Source organism: Crocodylus siamensis, chromosome 3 (genome assembly GCF_052110815.1).
Source record: "Crocodylus siamensis isolate JL-2025a chromosome 3, ASM5211081v1, whole genome shotgun sequence".
NCBI lineage: Eukaryota > Metazoa > Chordata > Crocodylia > Crocodylidae > Crocodylus > Crocodylus siamensis.
The window spans coordinates 115,567,041-115,594,044 of NC_143397.1; the positions used below are offsets into that span (position 1 = coordinate 115,567,041).

The following is a 27,004-nucleotide window of genomic DNA, read 5'->3' on the forward strand; positions in this document are numbered from 1 at the left end:
TCATACCACACAACATCATAGAGGTAGTTAGCCATGTTAATCTAAAGTAAGGCAGAAAGCAAAAAAAAAAAATCCAACTCCACCACGTGCTACCCACCAAAGACAAAAGAGCCTCGTTTACCTTCATCACGTTTGCGTTTGTTGCTTTCAGCACTGGGGGATGTAATTCCCAGAATTCCACTAATGGAGTAGGAGGAGCCTGCTGAGTCAGTGTTCACTGAAGACACTTGGGTCACAGACCCTGTGGAGGCTGTAATTAAAAGCAAAGCAGTCGGTATGAGGACTAGCCAGAGTGTATGTGAGCCAGGCCCCCGCACTTGCTGTAGGACCACCCTATGATATGATAGGGAGTTTTGCATTTGGGTGCTCTGAGCCTTAATACAATCTGACTATGAAAGTCACCTCCTATATAGCAGGGCATGCACTCACAGATTGGGGGAGATTCTGTATTCCTTATGTATACAAAATCCCACTGCCTTCAGGAGAGGCTTCATGTGGGCAAGGAATGCAATTTGAGGACCCAAAGTAGTATCTGGGTCAGGATTTGTTCTGTTCACTTTCCTGCTCTCAGCACCACTGGGGTCCTGTTTCCTGGTACCAACTTTTCATTGAAACCACCAGCTGGTAGAACCAATGGTTTGCAGAACACAAGTACTGAGCATTCAAAACCATTAGTCAAACTAAAAATTGTCAGATGGGCTTAAAAATTCATTTAAAAAATATGGGCCTTTCCTGCTTGCCTCTTAATGCTGCAGCACTGATGATTTTGACCTTTTCTCTAAAAAGATGAAGGATAGAAATGTACTTTCATTTTTTTCAGGAGAAATTTGATTCTCACCTAATGGTTTAATTCCAGCATCTGGGGCTTTAAGTTGTAGTAGTTTATTCATGGCTTTTACTTAAATGATACAGTAGAAATATTATTATTGTTATTGTTATTGTTGTTAGTAATAGTAATAATAATTACATGATTCGTGGTTATTGGTAAAAAACATACAATAAAATTCCACATTCTTCAAATTTAAACAAAAGTAAAATTAAATATAGTATATGATACATAAAAATAAATAAAATGAAAAAATAGTAGAATAACAAGGAATTCAATATGATTTTGGCCCTTATTCTTTGAGCAAGTAACACAAATGTACCTAAAGGTTATAGGACAGGCTCTAAGTTGTTAGAGAGGAGCCAAATTCTTTTTTCTTCATTAGCCCAGCTCTTAAAATTTTCCATGAATGGAGAGATCCATTTCCCTCTTAGTTCTTTAAAGAATGAGTTAGGCCACTGTGCCAGTGCACCTTTGGGTGCTTGCCACCTTAAGGGCTGGAGGCAAGCAGCCAGCAGATGCTTGATTCAGGCAGCCATTTTAGGACCCAGCACACACAGGCTGGGGCAGCAGTCTGCTGCTAGCAGCCGAGGGAGTAACATCAGCCAGCTGAACCATTGCTCCTGGAACAACTTGGAGGTAAAGGCAGGAGCTATGGGGATGGCAGGAAGCTCCTGGTCCTGGGCATGATATGAAACTGCACCCTGCCAGGTAAGGGGAGTCTGGCAGGACTGTCTGTGGCAGGACAGCTGCCAAGAAATACCAGACCAGCTACCCCTCCTTCCCTCCCAGTGAAAGGCAGGTAGGGGCACCTTAACCCTGACCCCCACCATTTGGTGGGTAATTGTGAGAGCAAAGTGGGGCCAGGCATGCCTATAGAGAGGCAGCTGAGCCCAGCAGAGGTATGATACCCCAGAGGCCCCAAGGCAGGTAGTATTAGTATGGAGGCCCACACAGAGAGACACTCAAAGGACTGTGCATGTGTGGGGTGCAGAGTAGGGGTGCTGAGGGCAGTCTAAAGGGCTGCACCAGGGGTGTACTGAGTAGGGCTGTGAGGGGCAATTTGAAAGGCAGTACATGGGCCAGACCCAGGAGTGAGATGAGGATCAATTTGCCCAGTGTGGGGCTAGGGGTAGAGTCAGCCCAGTGTTTGGCACAAGGAAAGGCCACATAGAGTAGAGGAGCTCGAGCAAACTGGAGGTGCTGCATGTGGCAAGCCAGAGTGAGAGTAGCAGAGCTGATGGCTGAGTGGGAATGCTCAACAGAGCAGGACAGTAAAGAGTGGCCCAATGAAGGGTGGAGTGCAAGAGGCCCCTGTGAGAGGGGGGAGGAATAAGTTTGAGTGTGAAAGATGCCCAGCAGTGTACTGAGTCTGTCCCGGCCTGAAGCCAGGGAGCAACAATAATCTGGATGTCATCTGAAAGGCATGGGCCACGATGTAGGGAAGGTATGGAGCTGTGAATAGCACCCCCTGACACTGGGGTAGTGAATGGGCAGCCACCCACTTAATATATTATGCTAACATGGCAGGCAAGACAGGGCAGACTGCCCTAGGCAGGTGGGCAGGCTATCACGAGATCTAGCCCCAGGAAGGCCCCCTATCACAACCACAAATAGTGATTTAGATCATCTATCTTATTCTTCCCAAAAGAGCATATCCTACCCGAATATGCGGTCTGACACTACCTCCCCATGATAACTGCAGATCTCATTAGAGTGAATCACAGTCTCATAATGGCCTCTCATTGTTTGTGGTTTTGTATTTCAGATGAATAGTTTCCTAGACAGTGATTCTCAACCTGAGTGCTGTAGCACCTTGGGGTGCATTGAGATCCTTTGAAAAGTGTCCCAAGGTGTGAAAAGATAAGCAAGGTGTGAGGAAATAAATAGATAACTGCAGGCTCGGGTTTGTCTCTGCCTGGCCAATCTCCCATCCCCACTTTCCGGCCTCTCTGCAAGAAGCTAAGCACTGTAATATATAAATTAGTTTTTACCAAATTGGGTGTCACTCAATTCACAAAAGTTATAGAGAGGTGCTTCGAGTCTAATGATGGGTATTTTGAGTCTAGGGTGGGGTACCTAACATCCAAATAGGTTCAGAACCACTTTTCTAGAATAAAGGAGTACTTTATTAATTTCAAAAAGGTGAAGTTTAAGAAACTATCATTGCCTGTATATCTGTCTACATGGTGGCATCTTTAATTCTTAAATTTTATATCCTGTTTTAAATATGGGAGAATATTGGGTTAGGCCATTTGTCTGGAGGAGAGAATAAATATTATTTAACCACTCAAATAAGGGTTTATTTAGAAGAGAAGAGGCTTCTAAAATGCATTTCTTAGGGTGTCCAACATGTATATAAGCACTATGTTTTATTCAGTAATTTATTCAGTAATCATCTGGGGCTTTAAGAAAACGTTTTAAAACAAAACAAAACAGGTAAAGAGACCAAGTGAGATGAGAGTCATGAGAAAATCATGAGAACTGGTGACAGTGGTCAGGCTGACCCCATTGTCCACCATGGCAACCAATACGGTCTCATTGCTTCCTCATACTCTTCCTTCAATTGTCTTTGCCTAACACTTAGATTATCAGCACTTCGGAGCAGGAACTATTTTTTGTTCAGTTTTTGTACAGTGCCTAGCTGGTCCAGGACTAGGGCTCCTGGGCACAACAATAATAATAAAAACAGAAGCCGCACTGAGTTCATCCTGACTGCACACTGCTGCTTTGGAAGCCTGGTTATGACATCATTCAAACAGTTTTTACGTGCAGCTCACAAGGGTGCACACTATGCTTTGTCCAGAGTTTATCTTTTTAAAGTATGCTCATTCTGGGTGATATTAAATATAACACCATGTTGGAAGCCATTACCAGTAATTTAAAAATTAATGCAATATGGAGTTAACGTTAAGTCACAGCCCAAAGCTGCTGTGGAATGGCAGTGTTGGCAACCCGACCATCCTAGTATCTTTGGTATTAAACATCCTGATCCTTCAATGCCTACAGCAAAGGAAGAAGTGTCATTCCCCAACATGATACAGAATGTTAAATATGATGAAAGTACAAGTCTACCTTCCTACCACAGAAAGCTTTTGAGGATGATTACTCAAGACTCGTATGATCAGGGGACAACAGGGCAGGCCCCACGAGGAGAGGCTACGGGACCTGAACCTGTTCAGCCTCCAAAAGAGAAGGCTGAGGGGGGATCTTGTGGCCCGTTATAAACTAGTCAGGGGGAATCAGCAGGCATTGGGGGAGTCACTGTTCCCCCGAGCACTGCCAGGAGTGACCAGGAATAACGGTCACAAGCTGGCAGAGGGTAGGTTTAGGTTAGATATCAGGAGGCGCTACTTCACGGTCAGGGTGGCTAGGGTCTGGAACCAACTTCCAAGAGAAGTGGTGCAGGCTCCTACCCTGGGGGTGTTTAAAAGGAGGTTAGATGCACATCTTGCTGGGGTCGTTTGACCCCAGTATTCTTTCCTCCCATGGCAGGGGGTCGGACTAGATGATCTGCTCAGGTCCCTTCTGACCCTAGAAACTATGAAACTATGAAAGACAAAACTATACTGTCTAGGTGTTTAATTATCAGTTTTCAGCTTTAAGAGGTGAATTGGGTTTGCCCTGAATATGATCTAATGTTTAGCTCTTGCATAAGGCACTTCACATCATCAAGTCTAAATAAATTAGCTCATAAAACAACTCCTATGAAGCAGAAAAATAAATATTAGTATACCTCCTCAGGAAACTGAGACATCAGAGTTAAGTGACTTGACCAAGGATACAGAGGGAGTTAGTGACAGAGCCAGGAATTCTGCTTCATGTTCCAATACAAACTCCATCTGTAATCTTGGGTTCATCACTTAATCTGTCTGCCACAACCTTTTCAGCCATATTTACATACAGCACAGGAATGTGAAGAGAAATAGTCAATGTACTATCTGGATTTTGTAGGCAGAAACAAGTTGCACCCAAGCTGTAGGTCTCCAGTGACTGAAAGACCACTTAGAGGTAGGGTAACAAGGAGACCTGCTACACGCCACAAGCCAGAAGGGGAAAAAGCAAACAGCATAGCCCAGGTAGAGCTGGCACACCCAGAAGCTGTATGGGATGTGAATGAAAGCAGTTTTCCTTGGTTAGAACTGAAACTGCAAGACAACTGCAATACTGGTGCTATCTTGGAGGGGAGGGAAGTATTATTTAGTTATGTAAGTTTAGAGCTGCCAGCCAGGATTGTCATTGTTATTGTTACTGTGCCCATGTGCACTCTAAGGTTCTCTACAACTGACTACCAGTCACTCCATGGTCAGGGATGATCTGAGCAGACATATATCCTCTGCAACATCAGGCCAAGAGCCCAGAGTAATGTGGCAGTGGATGGGGAAAGGGATGGGCTAACACATTGCCATTCCATAGCAACTAACGCTTGCATCATTATGGCAAGGAGAGTCCAGCATCAGCAGCCCACTTATATGCTACAGCAGTAGCATCAAGATGAGCCATTTGGATTCAGTCATGGGCAGAGCAAATTGCAGTTAGGATTTCCCCATGCATAAATAAATACTAAGTCCTCTGAAGGCAGTGGGAGTTGCACCATTGATTTTAATGGCAGAAGAATCTGTCCTTAAACTATCATTCAGACTACTTGCTGAGGATCTCATAGGCATTTCTAGGTAAAAAGGTTCAAGACATTCAGACAGAGGATAATTGGTTTTGGCTTGGTTCATACAGCTGTAAGAATCAGACTGGGCATTTGCTATCTCAAAGCAGTTCCCAAGGATTCAGTTCAGTTTCCCAACCTCCTCAAATGAATATGTATTATCCCCATTTCACAGAGAACGTCACTAACGCATGAACTAATTAATGGCCCAATTCTGTCATCTTCACTCACGCTAAGTAGTACCTTACCTCCCAGTGAATATTTGTGGAAGAAGGGGCCATAAATAGGGGTGTTTCAATAATGACCTAGTAAAATTCCCAAACTCTTCTGGAAAAAGCTAGGGAGAGAATTCACACCTCCTGGACACTGCTCTCCTGCCCTCACAACCCAACCATCTTCCCTGGCTTTCAATCGAGGAAACTGCCAAGGAACACCTGTCTACCAAGAAATCCAATACAAATTTCACCTCCTGAAATGAATGGACAGGAGAACCAAACTTCTGGTTCAAGTGGAGAAAACAATGTCCAGCTCTGCCTTCCATAAACTGTGCTTGCAAAAAAAATATTTTGTTTGAGGAATGTTCCACCTCACCATTTGGATAAAATGTGTATAAAGAAAGCACAAGCAGCATACAAGCAGCTGTCTAGGACAGCATTTAGAGAGATATCACACATTCACTGAAGAGAAAGTGAACTGAAACCATAGGCTTCATAGACAAAATTAATATGTATGCTGATCGGGTGACTCTCTCCAGATGTGTGTTTTATCAAAACCCAAGCAGGGCAAATAACTCTTAGCTGAATACTGATGGCCTGCATCTGAATTGGGGAGCAGCAGGGAAGAATAAGCAGAGAAAGTTTGGAAAGTTTTGCTACCTCTTCACTCAAGACTGCAGGTCCACAAAGGATTATGGAAGGGATGGTTGATAAAAGAAAAAACACATTCAAAACTACTTACTGACTAATGATGCAGAAAATGTTATGAATAAGTATCCCTTTCTTGATTTATTACTTTAATTATCTGACATTCTATAGACCCCCATTAGTGGGGGTTTTTGGTTTAGATTTCAATTTTCTGTCTCATGGTGAAAGCTATTTATCATAATAATCAGTAAAATTCAAAACCTTTTAGCAGTATTTATAAAATTCATTTACCATGTTCAGCCCTTGGAGAATGACAAAGAAGGCGCATTAGTACGTGTGCTGAAGTGTTTTATGCAGAATTATCTGTCCATAAGAATGATTAAAAGTTCTTTAGAATATTCGTATGCTATTATGTTATTTTCAGTATAGAAAAAGTTTTCCTTACCTATGCTGTGACTAGAGGCTGGTACTTGCTGGTTAGGCGGCTGCTGTACCTTGGTCCGTATGATCCTGCATGCAGTTATAAAGAAACAAATGGCTACTTACTGCTAAGCATGCACACTATAGAAACTGCAGGTAAATAACAGCATTGCATGTGGACAGGGCATCAGACATGATTCTGTCAATTCGAGATACTTTGCTCAGAAATAAAACATCATTTCCTTGGATTATTACATCAAACCAGAGAAAAAGAAGGGCAGGTGGGCAGGTAAACTTGTGGGTAAATTTTCAGAAGTGCTAAAAGCCCAGATTTGCTAAGGCCTTTAGATGCCTAATTCCCATTGATTCCATGTGAAATCAGTGGAAGTCAGGCAGGTAAGCACTTTTGACAATCCCGCTAACTGTCTACCTGCCACTTTAGCAGCTAAATGCCTTAAAAATTCTGGCCCTGGATCACTTTATAATATTGAGCTTTTCTAAATCATTTGGGCCCACATAGATATTTAGGCATCTCTTATTCAGATAACCTAACTCCCGTTAAAACAGGACTTTATGCACCTAAATAGCTTTGAGGATCTGGACCTCAGGCACTTTTGAAAACTGTACACCAAATGACATGTGGCATTTGACACAAAAATCCTTGGACCAATGCAAATCGTCAACATGCAGTGATGACATTGGCATAAGTGGGGACTACAGACCAGCTTCTGCTCTCTTTTTCCTGAGTGAACAGCAGGAGTAATTCCCTATGTTAACAGAGTTACTCTCAGATTGCACTAAAGCAGAATCTTTTCCGGCCCTGCATGTGATATAGAAAGATGAAGAATTGTAAAAGAAAGTGTGAGTGCTGTCTTACTGGAGGGGATTATCAAGAAAGGCAATGGGAAAGTTGTGTCAAAAACTCCAGTGACAATGTATTGTTAATGGGAGAATACATGGCTTGAAACTTCCCCCAGTGGTGTAAATGCATAGTTTGCCATTATCGTCAATGGAAAGAAGAGTGAGCCCTTAATACTGACTGTTGAGTGGTCTTTACTAAAACAGTATATAGTTCACTGACATGCTTCTCATAGTATGTGAGTATGGTTTATGTCCAGTTCTGACAGAATGCTGGGGTAGTGATTTCCCCTGTGGCTATTTAACAAGCTAGATTTCCAGTGCCTTCCTATACCCCCCACCTCTTTTTTTTTTTGCACATTGAGATGTTCACAAAAAAATGCCAAAACTTTATTCCTGAAAAAACTGTGTAAAGTTATAGTGTGGTTCTGCATTTGTTTGAGGAAAAAGAAGCCTAACAATTATTCCCAGGCAACTGTTTATCTTTCAGTCAACCCCACTTTTATGTCAAATCAACTCTCTGCTAATTTTTTTTCTGTTCCTGCTAGAGTCTTTCTATTACTTACCAAAATTCAGCAGTAAACACAAAAAGGGCCCTTGTTCTTTTATACTGCTTTTCACCTACAGGTCCCCAAGCATTTCACCAAGGCAGTCAGCATCATCAACTACCTTATGGGGTGGGGAAGCACTTTGCCCAAGGTCACTCTCACCAGCCAGTGGCAAAACCAAGGCTAGAATCCACATCTCCGGAGCCCCCACCTGCAGGTTATCCACATAACCATGCTGCTTCCACGCATTTGCCTGCTAGGTGAAAACAGATGGTGTCACCAACTAATTCCTGAGATAGAGCCTGACTTTCTGTCTGTCTCTCCCATCTTGCCCTTGGACTTGGGCTTCTGAACAAAGCTGTGGCTCTGGGTCTTAGAACTAAGAGGCAGGAACTACTGAGTGGTAGCCCAGTTCTACACCAAGAGCTTTGTCACTGATGTGTGTGCCAAGTATGTTTAAGTCCCTGAAATAGGACCCAGACATATAGGACTGAAGCTGGGAAAAACTTTATTTGAGGTGCTCCAGTTGTCAAAATGAGCATTCTAGAGCTTCCTGTACGTAAATATCTTCATTTCAGGAGGAACAGGGCACCCAAGCACTTGAAACAGCAGGGATGTTTGCCGCCTATTTGAATGGAGCTAATAATCATGATTAATTAAGCTGTAATCATATGGACTTGATTCTATTTAGAAGGAGTATGGTATAATTAATATTCATTAATATCATTAATTAATAGTAATGCTGTATTAATATTCAAGGAGACTGTGCTCAAATCTGCCACCCAAAGGCTGCTACCTGTATGGGATGGACTCTCAGTCAGCTCTCCTCAGGGTAGTAGCTGCCACAAAAGCTGGACTGGGCTTGCTCCTCTGTCCCCAGCCTCCTCTGCATGAGGCAGGCAGATGTGGTGTGTCACAACTCTCCTCCACTTGCCCCAAAGACCATCTGGGTAGTCACTGTAGTGTACTGGGTTGTCCAGAGTTACTTCACACCATGCCAGACCCTATGGGGCAGCTTCTGTCAGGGTCCAGTGCCAACAGTGAATGGGAAACATTTTTAAAGCATCCATAAACTTAACTCCCTCATTAAAAAGTGATTTCAATGTTTGGGAGCCCAAGCATCATTGCCCCCAGTCAGTGGGATTCCAGCTCCTAAAGGCCACATTTGTAAAGTATTTAGTTGCCCACAGATGTAGAAAGGCAGCTAGTTGCTTTCCAAGGCACCCAGGACCCTTACCACTGGGAAAATCAATAGGCATTAAATATTTAAATACCCCTGAGGAGTTGGACTTAGGTTTCTTTGATATTCTCAAGAGGCACCTTTCTTTGTCTTTAGGTGCCTAAACAACTTAAAAATCTAACGTTGGTGCCAAAGTCACTTGTAAAAATGAGACTAGGCTTTTAAGTCACTTAGACACTTTTGAAATTGTTATATATAGTATAACCTACACAGTGTGCACATGCATCTGGGTCATATTACATAGGATGGGGAACTGTGTGCTGGGTATTTGTATACTGTGGTACAGCACAGAGATTCCTGAGAATCGTTAAATCAGCAAGGAAGTCACCCCAAACAGGAGTCTAGCTCAGGTACTGGGCACTGTACTGAACACTCGTACCCTACTCTGCTCCTGTGTTATAGTCCTTTATCCACTTGGTGAGTTTAATCGTTTGCTTTTATAATTTGGCTTTCTAGCAAAATGGGAATCAACCCTTACCAAGGGTTATAGGGGAAAATACAGTCTCAAGAATAATACTTAAAGGTAAAAAAGATGGTGAAACTGGAAATATAGAAAAATTCTTTGTATATGTACCATCCCCTCCTTTCCTGTACCAGACCTCAGGTTGGTAACTACTGTAAAACATGTCACATGCAATGGAATTCCAGATCTCCAACCTAAAAAGTCCTTTCTTGGGGCACTCAAACCTTCCTCTGACTGAACAGTCTGCTTGTAAAGGGCCTGACTCAGAATCATCCTCAATTCCTCCAGACATACCAGTGACTTCTGAAGGACAACTTCTTATGAGCAAGAATTCAGGATTAGACACTATTGCCCCAATACAGCAGAGTATTTAAGCACTTGATTAACTTTTATTTTATTAAAAAAGTCCAACTGAGTGGATTTCTGAGTAATGATGACCTGCAGGACTAGGGCCAAAAGTACATGGAATAAAATCTAAGTTTGTCCCTATATGGGGGTCTTACATGTGGGCATGAGTCCTGACATGCAAAATGTGGTCATAAGGTGACAGATCTGATTCTTCATATAAAGCAAACTGATTCAAACAGATTACATACATTTCGAAGTAACAAATAACAGAAGAATCTTTTCTAGAGCTGCAAATCAGGAAAAGAATGAGATTTCTAGTAAGAAAAGATGTTACTTTACAATTTTCAGATTTTTTTTAATGGACTGGCTATTTTTCGACAATATTATTATCCAGAGAAATAGTCAGGGATTGAAGAGAGAGCAACAGAAGAGGAACATATAAACTAGACTAAAACATGTGCAGGACATAGTAGGTCCATCTACACGTGCCGCTGACTGCGCAGTTGGTAGTGTGCAGTCCTGGAGGTGCATGTGTTGTTTTTGACCCTACTGCACAGTAGTAGTGACCACTGATGCTACATCACTGTATCGACAAGATACATTGTCGTAGCTTGTTGCTACAGGGATGTAGCATCTCACTAATGCACCCAGTTAGATTTAAACTCTTTATAGCAGGGACTGTCTGTCAGACATTTGCTATAGCTTGGCAAAGTGAGGCCCTCAGCATAATAATAAAAGCAATAATAGTAGTGCTAATAATAAAGGTAATATCAGTAGTGCTACCTATTGAAGATAATGGCAAAACTTACATTGATATCACTGGGAATGGAGTTTGACCCTTAGTTTTTCAAGAACAATAAATATTAAGTTTTTCTTTCAACTCCTAGGGCCAGATTCTATTCCACCTATTAAGATACATAAATGGACTAAGTCTGATTCTATTTTACCCTGCCTGAGTCCCTAAAAAACAGTTAATACAAAAGGTCCTCCTCTTTCTCACTGTTTCTGTGACTCAGTCGCAAGGGTAAGATGACAATGAGTCCATTTACATGTGTGTTAAGGTGCTTTTTCTAATGCGCATTAAATTTAGTACCTCCAAAGTGAGGCACTAAAGAAATGTAGATCAGGCTGCCTTAATGTGCAGTAATGAATGCGCATGATTTTTAAGTGACACTTAATGCACAGTAGCCTATTTTACTGCATGTTAGCGTAATTGCAGTTTTTTACATGACACTTTAATGCACAGCAAAATAGGCTACTGCTCATTAAAGCACATGTGTAGACGTGCCCAGTGTGTCACAAAAGTAGGTGCATTAATGGATTTTCAAGACTTGAACTGGGTGGAATCAAATCAAACTTAGGCACTAAGTCCATTTAGATGCCCAATGGGTACAACAGAATCTGACCCCTGTTTCCACTGAGCTTCTCAAACAAATCTCTTCTAGTTTTTTTGCCAAAGACTGTAAATCTGTAAATGCTATTGAATAATGCTGGAATTTTGTTCCAGTTAGGAAACTGTGGAGAGTGTTAAACATTCTGAATGGCCTGCACTGTCTTTGCATTTATCCAGGTGATGCTGTAACATAACATTGAGTTAGGCAAAGTAAGGCTACCAGGTATTTCTAAAAACCATGTAAAGTATTACTGATATTAAAATAGCAATTCCAGTAGCACATGCTGGTGGGGATCACAAAGCACACAGAAAGTAATACTTCACCTATTCACTACATGACCTTCTGTGCAGTTCAGTAAGCTATGTTCAGAGGATTTGGATGAAATTGCAGGAAAAACATCTTGAATTTTAAAACCATACAAAGAAAGGGCTTGTGGCACCACACAGCCTTTGTAGCCATTTTTTAATGTAAAAGGATTTTACTGTGATACCTCATACTCTAGTCTCTGAAAAGGTCTCTGTACAGAATACTGCTGACAGAAAATGGAGGGATGTTCTGCACCAAGTAGCATACAAGAGAATGTCTAATGGCTTTGCATCAATTATGTTAAATACTTGTTACTGGTTTTTGAGACTTGGAGACATAAAATAACATTTCATTAGGTGTTTACCAAAGCTGTTGTGACATGTTTTTATCTCTGGTATGAACTTGTATCTCATCCATCAAGGGACTGAATGTTGGTTCTTTAAATAACTTGGCTAAGATGGAATTCAGAGGTGAACTAAAAAAATAACATAATGTTGTGCCTCTGACAGGGCCCAATCTTATGCCTTGGAAAATCAATAATAAGACTTTTGTAGCAAAAGATCAGGCCCTAGAGCAGCACCCAGCAAATGAAATTCCTCAAACACTTTACAAAATTAACTCAGGCTCAAAATATCCCTCTGGGTGGGAACTTTTACTATACTTATTTTTCAGGTGGGCAACAGAGGCTTACAAATATTACAAAATCAGGTTCCACCAGCCTGACTCATGAGCCATTTCTATGAATCTGGCCTTGGTGTCACGGAGCCAGGGACAGAGCTAGGACGCAAACCCAGAACAATGCCTCAAGGCTCCTCCTCTATCCACCAGGCCACACTCATTCCCATCATTGCCCCTTACGAATCTGGTTCAAACCTAACTTTAGATCAACAGGAGCCTAAAGCACTGGTAGCCTCCACTTTAACCCCAAGGAATGTTCATTTCATAAAATCCCTGCAAAAGCTAAACCCAACACTTTAAACTTTCTCGGTTCAAACAAGCATGGGACTTGAACAGCAACCGAGATGAAGTGGAGGAGTGGGGAAGAAAGCTGCCTGGTGAAACCCGCTTGGTGATAGCAACTGCTCACAATGTACCCTGTGCTCACAGCTGTACTCAGCCTCTGGCTTTCCTGGTCACCAAAATCATCCATCCACATACTAGGTGGCTTGAAAAGGACCATAAGAAAACAGTTTCATGTACCGAGAAGGAGATGGCATACAGTTGAACTACGACAGCACCTTTCTGGCGCTGTCCAAATCTCTACCTGTTAATCGAACTGACGCTGGGCACGGTGTCGTTGTCACACACTCGCTCGGCTAGAAGTCTATCCCTGATCTCCCAGGCAAACATGGTGGGATTTTGGCGTTTATACTCTGCGATTTTTTCGACAACTTTGGGTGTGGCGACCTTTGGTTTTGATCCTCCAATCACTCCAGGCTTAATACTCCCGGTTTCATAGTACCTGGCACAGAATCCAAAGCAGAGCATAAGTTATCAAGAACTGGCAAGAAACAAGCTATGAGATTTAGAGAATGCCCAACTGTAGTGTAATAGATCTCCAGTAAATTCTGAGATAAATCTGCATTTTTACTCACACATCCTGGCTGTGTAGCACTTTATCACCTAACAGATTAACTTATAGTAATTGGAATTGGGCCCCAGTATAGAATATATATTTTTCCCATAATAGCAAGGCAATAGAAACAATGCAAGATTAAAGGGCATGCTGGAACCTGAAATTAACTGGAAATATGTGTTATTAATCAGACACAGTGGCAATAATAGAAACAAATCACACTGAAGACTGTTTTTGCAGTGAAATCTTTTGTAGTAAATTACTGTTTCTAGGGAAATTCACCTTCATTAATGTAAATGGCTTGGCATCTTTTTACAGCCAAATGAAGGCCAGGTACGTTACTACCATGAGAAGTATTTGCAGAGCACATTCCAAATAGATATGCCAGTGTGACATTTTGTGGGAGTCTGTTTTATGGGAGTTATGGTTTCAATTGCCAATTTTTTATGGGAAACAAATATTTTCATGTAAGGCTTTTCTCAGGAAAACAGGACACTGTGGGGGAAGTCACTCTAAATGATACAACCTGATCCCATAACCTTCTTACACATGCACAGTCCTTACTCACAGTAGTAGCTGTATTGATGTCAGTGTGTGTGATTACTCATGTAATTAAAAAATTCATCACCAGGAGTGGTAGGCTTGGGCTGTTTAGCGGCTTTTCCACTGGTGTAACTCAAACTGCCTTCAATGGAGAGAAAAGAATCCATTCCAGCTGAAGGTCTGGCTTAACCTTTTTTAAAAATATTTTTTAATAAACAAAAGCTTGAAAATATTGCTAAAAACAGCTGTCCTGTCCATCAAGGGCAGGGAGGAAATTCAGCTAAAGATCTTCCCCAAAACCTCTATGAGTACCAAGCATCAAGGGCGTTGTATGAATTATGGCATAGCCCTGTTTGTTCAGTGGTGCCGTGCACATGGTAAATTTTCTAAGAGATAAACATAAACTCTGCACTAACCACAAAAGGAGCTAGTACTTGCTTCCCCATCAGACCTCCTCTTGCAAAGTTCTACAACCAGCATGCCTGCTGATTTCACCTACATTTGGAACAGAGATCCTGACAGCTGCATTACCTCTCCTAACCTAAATCTGTGTGCTGACCATGATAAACCCTATACTTTATAAGAAACCACCAGCTAACTACATAAACCTGTGCAATGAATGTGTCTTCACGGCACCAATTTGGCCTCCATGCTGCATGCAAGAAACAAAAAAACCCATCCCCACAAACCTCTCTAGGGTATGCTGGACATGGACACCAAAGTCAGGCTTCATCCCCAGGACAGCCACATTCATCACATTTCAACTGTTACAGGATTTTTATCTTACTGCAGTGCTTTGCTCTCCTAAAATCCCTTTCTTGGGAGTGACATGATGATGTTTGTGCCTGTTTTCACAAGATCTTGGAACAAATGGTCTGTTCCACTTCTGTCTATGGACTCACTGGAGAAATACTAGTAATGGAAGGTGATAAGCATCTGCAGTGGGTTAACCCTTTTGCTTACCCTGGGCTAAGCCTAATGAATCTATGAGTAGGAAGTAAAACTTTGCTCCTTTCCTGGACCATGTTCTTGAGTGCATAAGAAACTAATGGCAAGGACACGATTGTACAACAAACCTAACAAAACCATGCTTACGAAAAAATTACAATTCACCCTGACCCTGTAAGCTCTCCTATGTGATCCCTCGTGAATAAATGCTACAGAACCAGGCTCTGATATACTTGGTGCTGTACAGGTAACTGTTCACAGTTTTCATGGGGCAAATCAGAAATCAACTATATTGGTATTTCTTTGTCCACCTATGGCCCCCTTGCTCCCTCCCCATGTTTGTGTGTGTTTGTGTGTGTTTTGATTGCTGGTTGTTGATCTTTCTTTATTGTTCTTTCCAGCTCTGGAAAATCTACGTAGCAGGAAAATATGCCACTGACAGATCACTTTGGTGATGCATTTTGGACTGCAGAGACTACCAGAACCCCGTATTACCAAAGCTGCTGGTGGTGGTTAATGACACTGCCTTTTGGAGGACTTAGGCTTGAAGGTTAAGGCCTCAAATTTAAAAAACGTTTACATGGTGCTCCACTCCACATTGCAAGGCCCATCTGACTTCAGCATATTTTCAAAAATTACTTAGGCATTTATTTACAAGACTCACAGTCAAATGAGTCCACTGCATATTGCAATGGTGAGCAGTGTATCATGTAACTGCCTTTAAAAGTCTGCCTATGTGCCTGATTTGAAATCAACAGAAATCAACAGCAAGATTCCCATTGATTTTGAAGGGTGCAAGATGAGGACCTAACAGAATCACCATCATAGTAATTTAATCTTCATTTCCCTGTAAAGCCACCATCCAAACTGCAAGCTGGCAGAATTCAACTGTGTGCCCTCCACACCTGAGTGCCACTATGTTTGACCTGGGATGAGGTCCATGGAGACTACAGGTCCCAGAATGCAATGCTCCTTCTTGATCTGAGCATTCTGGCCTCAACTCCATGTTAAAGATGAGTGTGGCTGCAATCTGTTTGATTTTATGCAAATTAGAGATAGTCCTTGAGCTCCCTGAAAACCTGCCGGTGCGGTCCTCATATGGGTGAAGGGCAGGCATCTCTGTTGCAGGGTTTTGTGAGCTATCTGCAAAGATTTGTTTTTGTTCTGCAACAGTCCAGGTTTTTATTCCAAATGCTCATATTCATCTCTTCCACTGGTCTTTATTTTTGCTAAGGTTCTATAAAAAAAGCCCATGGATTCATCAATTTCAATTCCAAAATTCAAAATGAAATGATTTAATGTGTGTTCATTTTTTTCCCACACGCAGCTCCAATTACAGTGACATTTTACCCACTGTAATTATTAGTTATGAAAATAATGAGCTATGAAATTCCAATTTATTGTTGACAACTTAAATAACAAAGCTCCAGAGCTGCACTCTTAGCTCCATAATGCAAATATATCTAATGACAAATCTATTCAAAACTGAAACACTAAAACTGCTGGACATTTCACTAGTAGGTAAATGAGTTGCCTGTTTATTAGCTTTACACTGGTACTAATAGAAAAGATGCCAGAATGCTGAGGTACCACAGTTAGGACTATTTCCATTCACACTAGGTTTAAGGACCTGCACTCAGAGAAGATTCAAAGATCAAACAGAATGAAGTAGCCTTTGATAGGCAGAAAATAAAATACATGAAAAAGCTCGCTCGCTCTCTCTCTTTCTCTCTAAGAAAAAAAGTAGTTAGTGTCTTTCCACATACATACCCATGTAAATTCAGGAATCTCTTCACTGAATTTCTATTGGATCTACATGTATATAAAATTAATGCTTGTGGGAGAAGAAGCAGACCTGCTAGTATTCAGAGATCTTCCATGTACCTTCAGACTGTCTCCTCAGTCTTTCTAGCAGTCCACTGAATAGGACTGTGTAGAAGAATTCAAATATAGATGACCATAAAGAATGGGGTTTCATGAAAAAAGGGAAAGATGGCTGAATTTTTTGAGAAGATGTATAATTTTGCCAATTTTTTTTCTCTCTGAGTACTACGTTTGTCACTATGAGATTGCTACTGCAATTAATTTAGGGTGAGATTGTGCCCTGCCAGATAAATGTTTCCTCTCTCTGTATGACCAATAAAAAAAGCTCAGTTAAAACTGGTGCGGGAAGTGAACATCAAAATACGGCTAATACCAGTGGGATGACAACAATGAATGTAATTGTTAATTCTTGGTAAACACTTTAAAAACTTTTCTAAGAGATAAAGAAAAGAAAATAGAAGGCAATTAAAAATGAATTTGCCAGCCTGGAAGTTCAAAGTGTATAACATATCTACCACTCTGGAGGATTTAAAATCAATCATAATTACAAAAAAAATTCATACTTGTTTACAAGCTATTAAAAAAGGTATGATGTTTTTCTCAAAATTAAATCAAGTTAATAACAATATTCTAAAGGGACAGAAATTTTTTAATATATTATATTGCTATGCTGCTTTTGAGCATCTTCCATCTGAATAACTGGTACCTTTCGGAGTATAAGAATTAAGAGAGGGAAAAATTATTTAGTGTAGTCCATGCTCCAATTAGGAATACATTTTATTACAAAAATAAAACAAGCCTTCAAATGAAATTACTGGGACCAAATTCAGAAAGAGAAAATGTAAATAAACATGCCGACTGACAACTGTCCTTGGCCATTTAGGTAGTAATATTATATGCAAGAATAAATATTCCTTAAAAAACAAAAGGAGTAGTTTCATCGAATGAGTCATAACTTCTGGGTTTTTCATTTTACTACAAATAATCCACAAATTTATCTATTTGTTTAATACAGGCAGGTGCAGGATACATACCACATGTGATATCCTCCACTTCACTTCTTTAGAATTACTCCCAAGAAATGTTGAGTGAGCTAAGTACATAAATAGCCACTTGTGTTTCCCACAGTAGACATGTAAAATTGCAACCAGCCAGTTCTAAGTAAACTCTTGTCATTCTGAGCCATTTGATAAAAATTCTCCCATCTTCATTTGACTGCTGTCATATTTTATAGACTTTGATTAAGGGACAGTGCTTGATATTTTTCTTTACAGACACAAAATGATTTGTTGTTCTCCCTTTACCTGCCAAGAATTTTGCTGACACAACCATGGCTGACCCGTAGTTGCCTCGAAATGTCACACGGTCTGACACCTTGATGGGCAAGTTCCACGATCCTCTGGCGCACAACATCAGGAAGTGGACGACCATTCACAAAAACACCCCCTAACTGATTCACTCCTCCATGTCCTGAAACACATGGGAAAAAAAAAACACAAGCGGGGGGGGGGGAAAAATTCATCTTTGTGATATTTGGAAGGAACTTTTCGACTGCAACCCTGCTCAGCCACAGAACCCTCTTTCACCAATAAACTCCTTCACCCCTCAAGAACAATTTAAACATTTTCAGACTGATGATTACTGCTTGCTGATGAAAAAGGAAGGATCAACAAAGCTGAGGCCTGATTCTGTTTGCACAGCATTTTCATGCTGCTGTAATTCCTCAGACTACAAATGGAACCCATCCAAATCTAAGTGACATCCGAATCAGGCCCCCTGGTTTGCGAAATCCTTTCCCAATCACGTTTTAGGCCCAAACCTGCAGTAATTTGAGAATATTCCTACTGAAACCAAGGGAAGACTCTACATGAGCAAGAACTGCCTGGGGAGACTATGCAACTGCATGACAAAGAGGTGACTTTTATTCTGGCTAGAAAAGGGGCACTGATGAAAAATAAGGCTGGGACAATTTTCCTTATAAATTTGGTTTTATTTAATAAGAAAAATGCTCTAACCTGAATTTAAATACCTTTTATTTTTTTCCAAATGACTGCTTAATGCCTAATTTAATCAAGAGAAAAAGAAAGGAATGATTTTTGCTGTTATAATTTACAGCAGCCTCTCCAGATATTATGATCCCACAAATGAAATGTGAACGCTTAGCCGAGCCCAATATATTATTCCTTTTCTAGCAGATTTGCACTGTTCACCTTTAGCAAGGTGAACCATATATCTGGTGTGAAATGGGAACCAGTTAGATGAATAGTAGCTAAACTGTGTAGAACCAATGAACATGTAATAATCCCATGTAGTCAGTGAGAAAATATAATTAACCCTCAAGCTGTTAATCATCCAAACTACTTATATTATAGAGTGGTGGAATTGAAAACAAGCAGTAGCAGTAGCCAGCATCCTTGCCAACATGGGAACAAAAATAATAAGGAAAATCTCTCCATGTATAGAGGACTTGAACTAAACAAAATAAATCAGAAGCCTCAGTGGGGGGGGGGAAACACCCCCCCACAAAACCAAACCAGTTATGTAAACCTATTTTTATTTCAATCCAGTGACAGATAGCTGTCAAACTTTGTAAACCCCTTCTAAAACTGTCAGGACACATAAGGAGCCCACATAAAATATTTGATTGCTAAACCATTTTAAGCGTGGGAAGAGCAGACTCTCACTGAAGTTCCTTTTCAGTTTTCGAAGTGACTCTATTTTTTTTCCCCAGCAGAAGAGCGCTGAGAGGAAGCTTCGAGTTCAAGGTGTTTCTGCTACATAAAACGAAGTTGATTTGGGCCATATCAAGGGGCACTTTTTGCTGCATTTGCCAAATGAAGGCAGCCCAACATTGGCAGATGAATCCTAGCTGGTCTGAAGCTGAAATTCTTTTAAGGCCCCGGGGTGGGAGCGGGGGGACACCCTTGTTGTTTGTAACGCTGGGGAGCATAGACAGGTATCACTGCCTAACGTGGAAATAAAGGAGCCCTGGGGGTCTTTCGCCAAGGACTGAGACCAAGCCACGACTGCAAACACTACAGAGCCCTGGAGCTGCCCTGGAGAAGCAGCTCGGGTGGCGAAGGCAGGGAGGCTGGAAACGTCCTTGCCTCCACCGTGCACGAGTGGGGCTGGGGGGAGCCTGGAAAGCTGCCCACAAAGCCGAGACCCAGCGCGGCCGCAGCTCTCCCGCGGTGCCCGAAAGCCAGGAGGGAAATGAAACAAAGGAGCCCGGAGTGACCCTGGCGCGGCCGAGCCGGAGGGCCACTGCTGCCGGGGCCGGGCTCCTACCTGCGCCCCTGCCCTGCCCTGCCCCGCCGGGCTCGGCTCCTGCGGGCGCTTCCCTGCAGTGACCCCCACCCCCAGGGCACGCGGGGCAGGCTGCACCCGCGGATCCCCCGCAAGGCGCCCGGGAGGCAGCCCCGGCGGCCGCGGGGAGGGAGCCGGGCCGGGCCGGTCGTACCCACTGCTGCCGGGGCTCAAGGGCACCGCCGGGCCCTTGGCGGGGCTCCCGGGCGTGGGGGGGCGCGGGCACGGCCCCAGGAAGCGCCCCGCCGACGGGGCAGGAGGGTTTCGCGGCGCTGCGCGGCTTCTGCCTGGAAGGGAGAAGGGGGGAGAAGGGGGCGCGGAGCTGCCCTCACTTGCTCGGGGTCTGTGCCCGCGAGGGGCGGGTGGCCGCTCTCCATGCAAACACCCGGCTGTGCAAAACTCGGACTGTCTCTACCCACCGCCCCGCGAGCACATGGGGGCTTGGACCCGGTGGTCTGCGGGGTCCCGATGATCTGCCAGGACCCGATCGGGGGCTGGACCCGATGATCTGCGAGGTGCCTTCTAGGAAATGCACGGACACCGGCTGCACGGGGCTGGCAAGGCCACGTCCGGCCCTTGTGCCGGGCAGAGGGAGCCAGAGACACTCACTCCGTCCACGCGGCTGGGTAGCGGGGAGGGGGTGCACCATGCCAAGCAAAGCGTCCAAGTTTCCGAGCAAGTTTATAGAGTGCACAACTCTCTAGTGCCTAGAGCTAGGGAAACTTTACCAGGGCTCTGAGGCAGGAAGAAGGTAAGATGCATTTGCAAGATCCCGGCCTGCTTGAGTTGTCTATGTGTGTGTGCGCGCGTGGCAGGTGTTCATACACGCACTGCACACGCTCTGAACAGATATTTTCTTCAATGAGAAGCATATGTAGATGGGATATAAACATATGTGTGCAATACCTGGGTGCACACAAGGCACATATGGCAAGAGTATCCTTCTGTCTATGTAATATGGTATTATGTGGAGACGCAAAGCATGCATACATGCCAACGTGCGTGTGTGGGCCATACACGTATGCGTGCATTTGTGGGGGGGGGAAGCTGCATGTGCATTCGTGTCCACGAATAGGCACGCATATGCAGAAGCTGTTGGAAGTATTCAGACCAGCAGCCCTGCCCTCCAGATCAGCCGTGAAGGAACGGGTTGCTGATTCACAACACAGCATTCCCTTTTTGTAACAAGGGCTATTAAAGAAAGTTTTATTTTTATTTTTAAAAAGAGAGGGAGACGGTTTATTAGAAATACTACTGTCAAAAATAAAACCAGGGCTGTCCTTTGTAAACAGTAAAAGCAGCAGTTTAAATGTGTCCTAAGGGCTGGCTGAAAATCCTGCGGCGGAAGGCAAAGCCAAGGTTGGCAATAGCGAGGAGCAGCCCTCTGCACAGCGTTTTCTACTCATTCATCCCATTTAGAAAAATACGAGACGTGCAAACAGACAGCCGGGTGCATGGGTCCTAGCTGTCTTTTAACAACTGCATTGGGTTTACTTGGGAAGTCTGCGTCTCCCCTTCCAGGCCTGCCCAGCCCCAGAAAGGCAGACCCTCGGAGGCTCCCCTGCTCAGCTTGCTGCTTAGGTGGATTTCAGCTGCAAAGGTTACCCCGTGTTAAGGGAAGCAGCTGAGTCAGCACATAGTGGAGTTTATTTTTCATCTCCCCCCTCCCCCGCCTCCAAACACACACGCACACACACACGCACACACACACACACACACACACACGATGGGTGCCACTCTCCCCTTTCCTGTTGCAGCGATCGGGTCCTTTCTCAGCCTTTCAAAAATGCAAACGTCCAATAGGAGACAAGGAAGTATACTGGCTTCTGATTATCATTTATGTTTGAAGGCTAATTTCAGCGCCGGGGAGATTAGGAAGCCTCAGCAAACCTGGCTCTTCTGGACGTCCTGGCACGTGCAGATCGGACGAGTTATTTATTAGGGGAAATGCCTTCGCATAAACTCTCTGCACTCCAGTCCTCCACACAGCCCAGTGTTTACAAACCTGCTGGTAAAGCAAAGGGCAATGCAGGAGGAAAAGTTGAGCCTTCGCAACCTCTATCATGAGAAAATAACAGATGGGATGGGGGAAGGGGGCTTAAAAGCAGGTGGGGAACATGCTCTTAACCTGCGGGGTGTTTTAAGTGTAAGAAGAGCCACCACAAATAATAAAGGTCTTCCCTTAGGAAGCTACTCCAGACAGAGAAAAATCGCTTAAGTGAATTCCTAATCCATTCTGTCTACTGATTAAGTATTTTAACTAACGCACATGCAATTAAAAACCGATCTACTAAATGACTAGCCTCTACACGCGTCCATACCACAAATATAAATATACGTGGGCATGCTTCCAGATGGTGATGAAGACAGATAGATAGATAGATAGATAGATAGATAGATAGATAGATAGATAGATAGATAGATAGATAGATAGATAGATAGATAGATATTCACACACGTATGCATCTGTTCCCACCTGTAAAGATCTGATTTCCCTGCACAATGCAACTATACTGGGAGGATGCTGGGCACAGAGGCTTCTGGCTGCAGGTCTCCAGTTTTCCCCTCTACCGACAGTGAAGAAATCATTTGTGTTTGTTATTCTCGGGGCAGGAAAAAGCTCGGGCGTTACAAAGACTCAGCCTTCTGCTCAGTATCCAGGAATATGTCGCCGCATAGCCTGCCTGAGGCATTTCCGGGCTCTTTTATATGCCCAGGGAATTCAGCTACTGCTGGGCGCCTTTCTGCTCTCAAGCTGGGGAGCACTGAGCTGCAAACACAGGTTCGTCCGCGCTGTCCTCACACACGGATGCTGCACCGGCTGGCTGCTGAAGGCTAGATCTCCATTTGAGCCAAAACTGTGCCTGGCTGAGGAAGTAAGATTTGCTGCCTGAGCACAAGAGGGAGAAGTTTGATCGCCTTCCTCCAGAAGAATGATAGATAGGTTGCTGCTGCTGGTGCTGCCGCTATTTCAAGGAGCTTCACTAAGTAAAATGTGCTTCGTGGGAGAGACAGAGTGGCTACACATATACAAGGACAATCTAACCCCAGAATCTCTTCCGTGGGAGTCAGTTCCTTTAAGTCTTTTTAGAAAAAGAAAATACTGGCAAAAAGTATGACAATCAGTTTGTTATTTTCTGCCTCCATTTTCCCTTCTAAAATTCCGGCAGAAGATATTGATTTATCATTATTTAGGTTAATGGAGGAAGCAGCTCGGTCCCTTGGTGGTTTCCTCACATATGAGCTCCAGTCAAATTAGCACAAAGGCAGCTAACTCCAGGAGAAATCTTGGGGTCCGGTTTTTTTGGGGTTTTTTCAAAGCGAACTGAACAGCTCCGTGTGCACATCACTGAAAACGTGGATTTTAAAACAATATTTTGATTTTTTTAATCAAAATATTTTTCCATTTTCTGTTTTCTTTTTTTAAAAAAAATTTTTTAAAGCATTCTAAGCACCTAGGCCAATTTAGCGAGGAGAGGGGGGGAATAATCTTGGTGATGTTTTGTCCTAATACTATTTTTTATAGGTAAGTGCATCTTATATAGTTTCCAGGGAGTTGGCGGTCTGTCTGTCTATTATCATCTGTTGTGTGTGTTTTTTCCCTAAAACTATACGATAGATAGATAGGTAGATAGATAGATAGATAGATAGATAGATAGATAGATAGATAGATAGATAGATAGAGCGAACCAGCAAGCACTTCCTTTATTTTGAAAACAAATCTGTCTTGGCTAAAAGGCTGTGCTGCATAAGGGAAATGTGATTAGTTCTACCTTATATTTCCTTGAAATCTCTAGATCTAATCCAGCGTTTAACTCACCATGAGAGAAGATGTCATTTCACATAACACTGTGTTAATGGATAAATCTTCCCAAGCCTCTCAAGCACAACAAATCTCAAGCAAACACATTACACACAATCTACTAACTTAAACAGCTAGTTCTAACACTGGCACTCTGCTGCACATTCCTGTGGCTTGAATGTTGCAAAAATTAAATATTTTGCAGTTCTTTAGAAGAAAATTATGATCTCAGACTCAGTTCATCATTTGTAACTGCTGAGCCTATTTAAGCTAAGTCAATACCGTTAAATATAGCAATAATGCTGCAGAACAAACTTTTCCTTGAGCCTTGAAATATTGTGCCCTCTCCTCCCCTCCCGCCCCCCCACAAAGAGATTTGATTTAGAAATATTTCCACATTAATCTTTTCCTCTAGGGAGGGAATGAGCCACACGAAAATAGATGCTTCTAATATTTCCAACCTTGATTTTTTTCCTATGAAATTTGTCTTAAAATATATATGCACATTAATAACTAAGAAATGATAAAGTCCACTGGGGCGAATCCCAACTTTTCAAACATTTAAAAATTCAAGGAGGAGTAAAGAAGACTTCCCTCCCCCCTCACCATCACCAACAAAAAACCATGTATGGTGGATCGGGCTGTTTTGGGCTACCTTTCAGCATGCAATGCTCAATGTGATGGGGGAAATAATCTAATGGAATGGGAGGAGATCGTCTCTTGAGTTTTCACCTTGAGTTTTACTACAAAAAAGGGAAAAGAAAGCCCGGGGTGTTTGAAAAACGCTCTGACCTGCGCCCTATGGAAGTGGCTGGCTTTTCTAGCAGGAGACCTGACACACGCTATGATTCTGCAATGGCCACTTCGGCCTGGAGCGCGGAGGGCAGATAAAAACAAGCGTCCTAAGAAACGAGGCAGAAGCGGATCTCGGAGATTCAAAGGGAAACAGCGGAATCGCTGCGGCGGCTGCTGCTGCTGCTGCTGCCTCTGTTTTCCACCCTCCGCCCTCTTCTGCTTCCTGCCCAGAGCAGGTCAAGTGCTGCCGCGGCTCGGAGGCACCTCCGCTCCCCCAGCCCTCCAGCGCTCGGGACGCTTTGTGCTCTGGACAGGGCAGCGTGGCTGGAGGGCTCGCAAATTTCAGAGAAGTTGAACTAGCAGCCTACTTACTATGCATTGCTGCAAACGGGTCGTGCTTACAGTGTATTTCCATCGGAGCGGTCTGCAGCTGGAGGCAGGAGCTTTCAGATCAGATATGAACTCCCTGACAGCACTTTTGTGCGTGCGCGTGTGCGTGTGCGTGCGCGTGTGCTTAGGGGGAAGCTGCAGGGACCGACTGCCCGGATTGCACGCTCCAGCCCGCCGCCAACAACCAAGAGCAGCAAAACCAGAAAAGGAAAGAAGAGCAATCCCTCGGAAGTTGCAGTGTCCGGTTATTCCTTATGGCCGAGCGCGGCGCGGGGCTGGCCGGAGTCCGGGGGCGCCTCAGCCCCGTCCTGCTGCGGCCGAGCGCGGCGTGGCGTGTCCGCAGGGCTCCGCTCTCCCCCGCAGCGCCGCCTTTCCCCCCGGGAGGAAGCGTCAGAGCGCCACGGAGACGGTCTGGAAGCTCCTGAAGTTGCTGATCTCCAAAGCGGCTGAGGCGGCGGCGGCGGCCGGGGCTGGGGCTGACCCGCACCCCCAAGCCCTGCTCCCCCGCGCGCCGCAATCCAGATGTGCGCGGAGCCGCGGGCGCGGAGGGCAGGTCCCCCGACGTGGAGACCAGTCTTTGTGCGCGCGGGGCCGAGCGGGCTCCGCCTTTGTGCGGGCTCGGCGCTGCCCCTCTCTCAGGCCCGCGCCGGGCTCCGGCGGGCGGCGGGGCCGGGCGGCGTCCGCATCCGCCTCCGCCTCCGCAGCGCCGGCAGCTCCCAACTTGGAGGCGAGTGGCGGGGCCGAGGCGGGCGGGGGGCTCGGCGGCGCCCCTCAAACTTTGGCAGGCTCCATGTCCCGCCGCCGCTTCCGCCCGCCCCCCCGGGGCAGCTCCCCCCGGCCCGGCGCGGCGCGGCGCGGCCCGGCCCGGCGCAGGGCAGCGGGCGCCCACACCTGCTGCTCCGCCCGGCCGCGGCGCTGCGTGCGGGGCCGGCTACTGCGCCTCGTCCATGGCGGAGCCGAGCGCCGGGCGGGACCCGCGTTCAGGACCCCGCTGCATGTGGACAGCGGCGCGGCGGCGCGGGGGCAGCCTGTGGGAGCGGCGGCGGAGGCGGGGTGAGGCCGCGCTGGCGGGGGCCGGCCCGTCACTCACGCGCCTGGAGGCCAATCGGAAAAGTAAAGTTGCCTGCGGCTCCGCATTGGCTGCCGGCCCGGCCCGGCTCCCATTAGCCGGCGCCCGAGCAATCAGCGCGCCGGGGCGGGGCGCCCCATTGAGAACCGCACGCGGGGCGGGGCGTCGGGCTGCGGCGGGGCGGGGCGGGCCGCCTGGCTGTGCTGCCCGTGCGGGGCTGGGCCGAGCGGGGAGCCGCGTGGGGCAAAGCCGGGCTGCAAGCACAGCCCTCAGCCCCCGCCCCAGCGCCTCTGCCCCTCCGCGCCCTCGGCCACACCTGAGCACCCGGATCCCCTCACGGCCCCGGCCTGCGCCCCCCCAGCCCCCCTCCAAGCTTGCAAGTTTCTCGCCTCCAGTAAAAGCCCGTTTTTCTCTGCTGCTCCCTCCCCCCAAGCCTCCCTCGGCGTTTTTCCGCCCGCAGTTAATGAGAGCGACAAAAAACTATGGCGATTGGTTGGGGGGGGGGGGGCTACTTTATAAAAAGTCACAGAAGGATGCTCCCTTTTACCGAGCCAAGCGCAAAATGAGAGCCGCGCGATAGTGATCGTTAAATATACAGAGGCGCCCGCTGCCGCTCCCCGGCTGCAGAAAGGAGCTTGTGACCGACCGCACAAAAGAGACTTGATACCGTCTATTTGGCTGCTGGTTATTATTCAGTCTTCATGAAATCTATAGTTATTACCGGATATAGTTTCATATGCTTGGCAGAATTAAGTCACTATGTCCTTTGTTACATTTTTCCCCTCTGGTGATAACTTTGTGCATCAAGTGCATCATAAATAATAT

General features: G+C 44.8%; 1 protein-coding gene across 1 annotated transcript in view; it reads right to left on the reverse strand.

Moving 5' to 3' along the window:
• Positions 1-27,004, reverse strand: part of PAX5 (paired box 5) — a 140,625-nt gene that overhangs the window by 107,130 nt on the left and 6,491 nt on the right. The window contains exons 2-5 of the mRNA XM_090037662.1: positions 18,122-18,287; positions 13,191-13,388; positions 6,795-6,859; positions 122-250 (exon numbers count right to left, since the gene is read on the reverse strand). Of these exons, the coding sequence (XP_089893788.1) occupies positions 122-250; positions 6,795-6,859; positions 13,191-13,388; positions 18,122-18,287 (558 nt within the window). The remainder of the gene's footprint in view (positions 1-121; positions 251-6,794; positions 6,860-13,190; positions 13,389-18,121; positions 18,288-27,004) is intronic.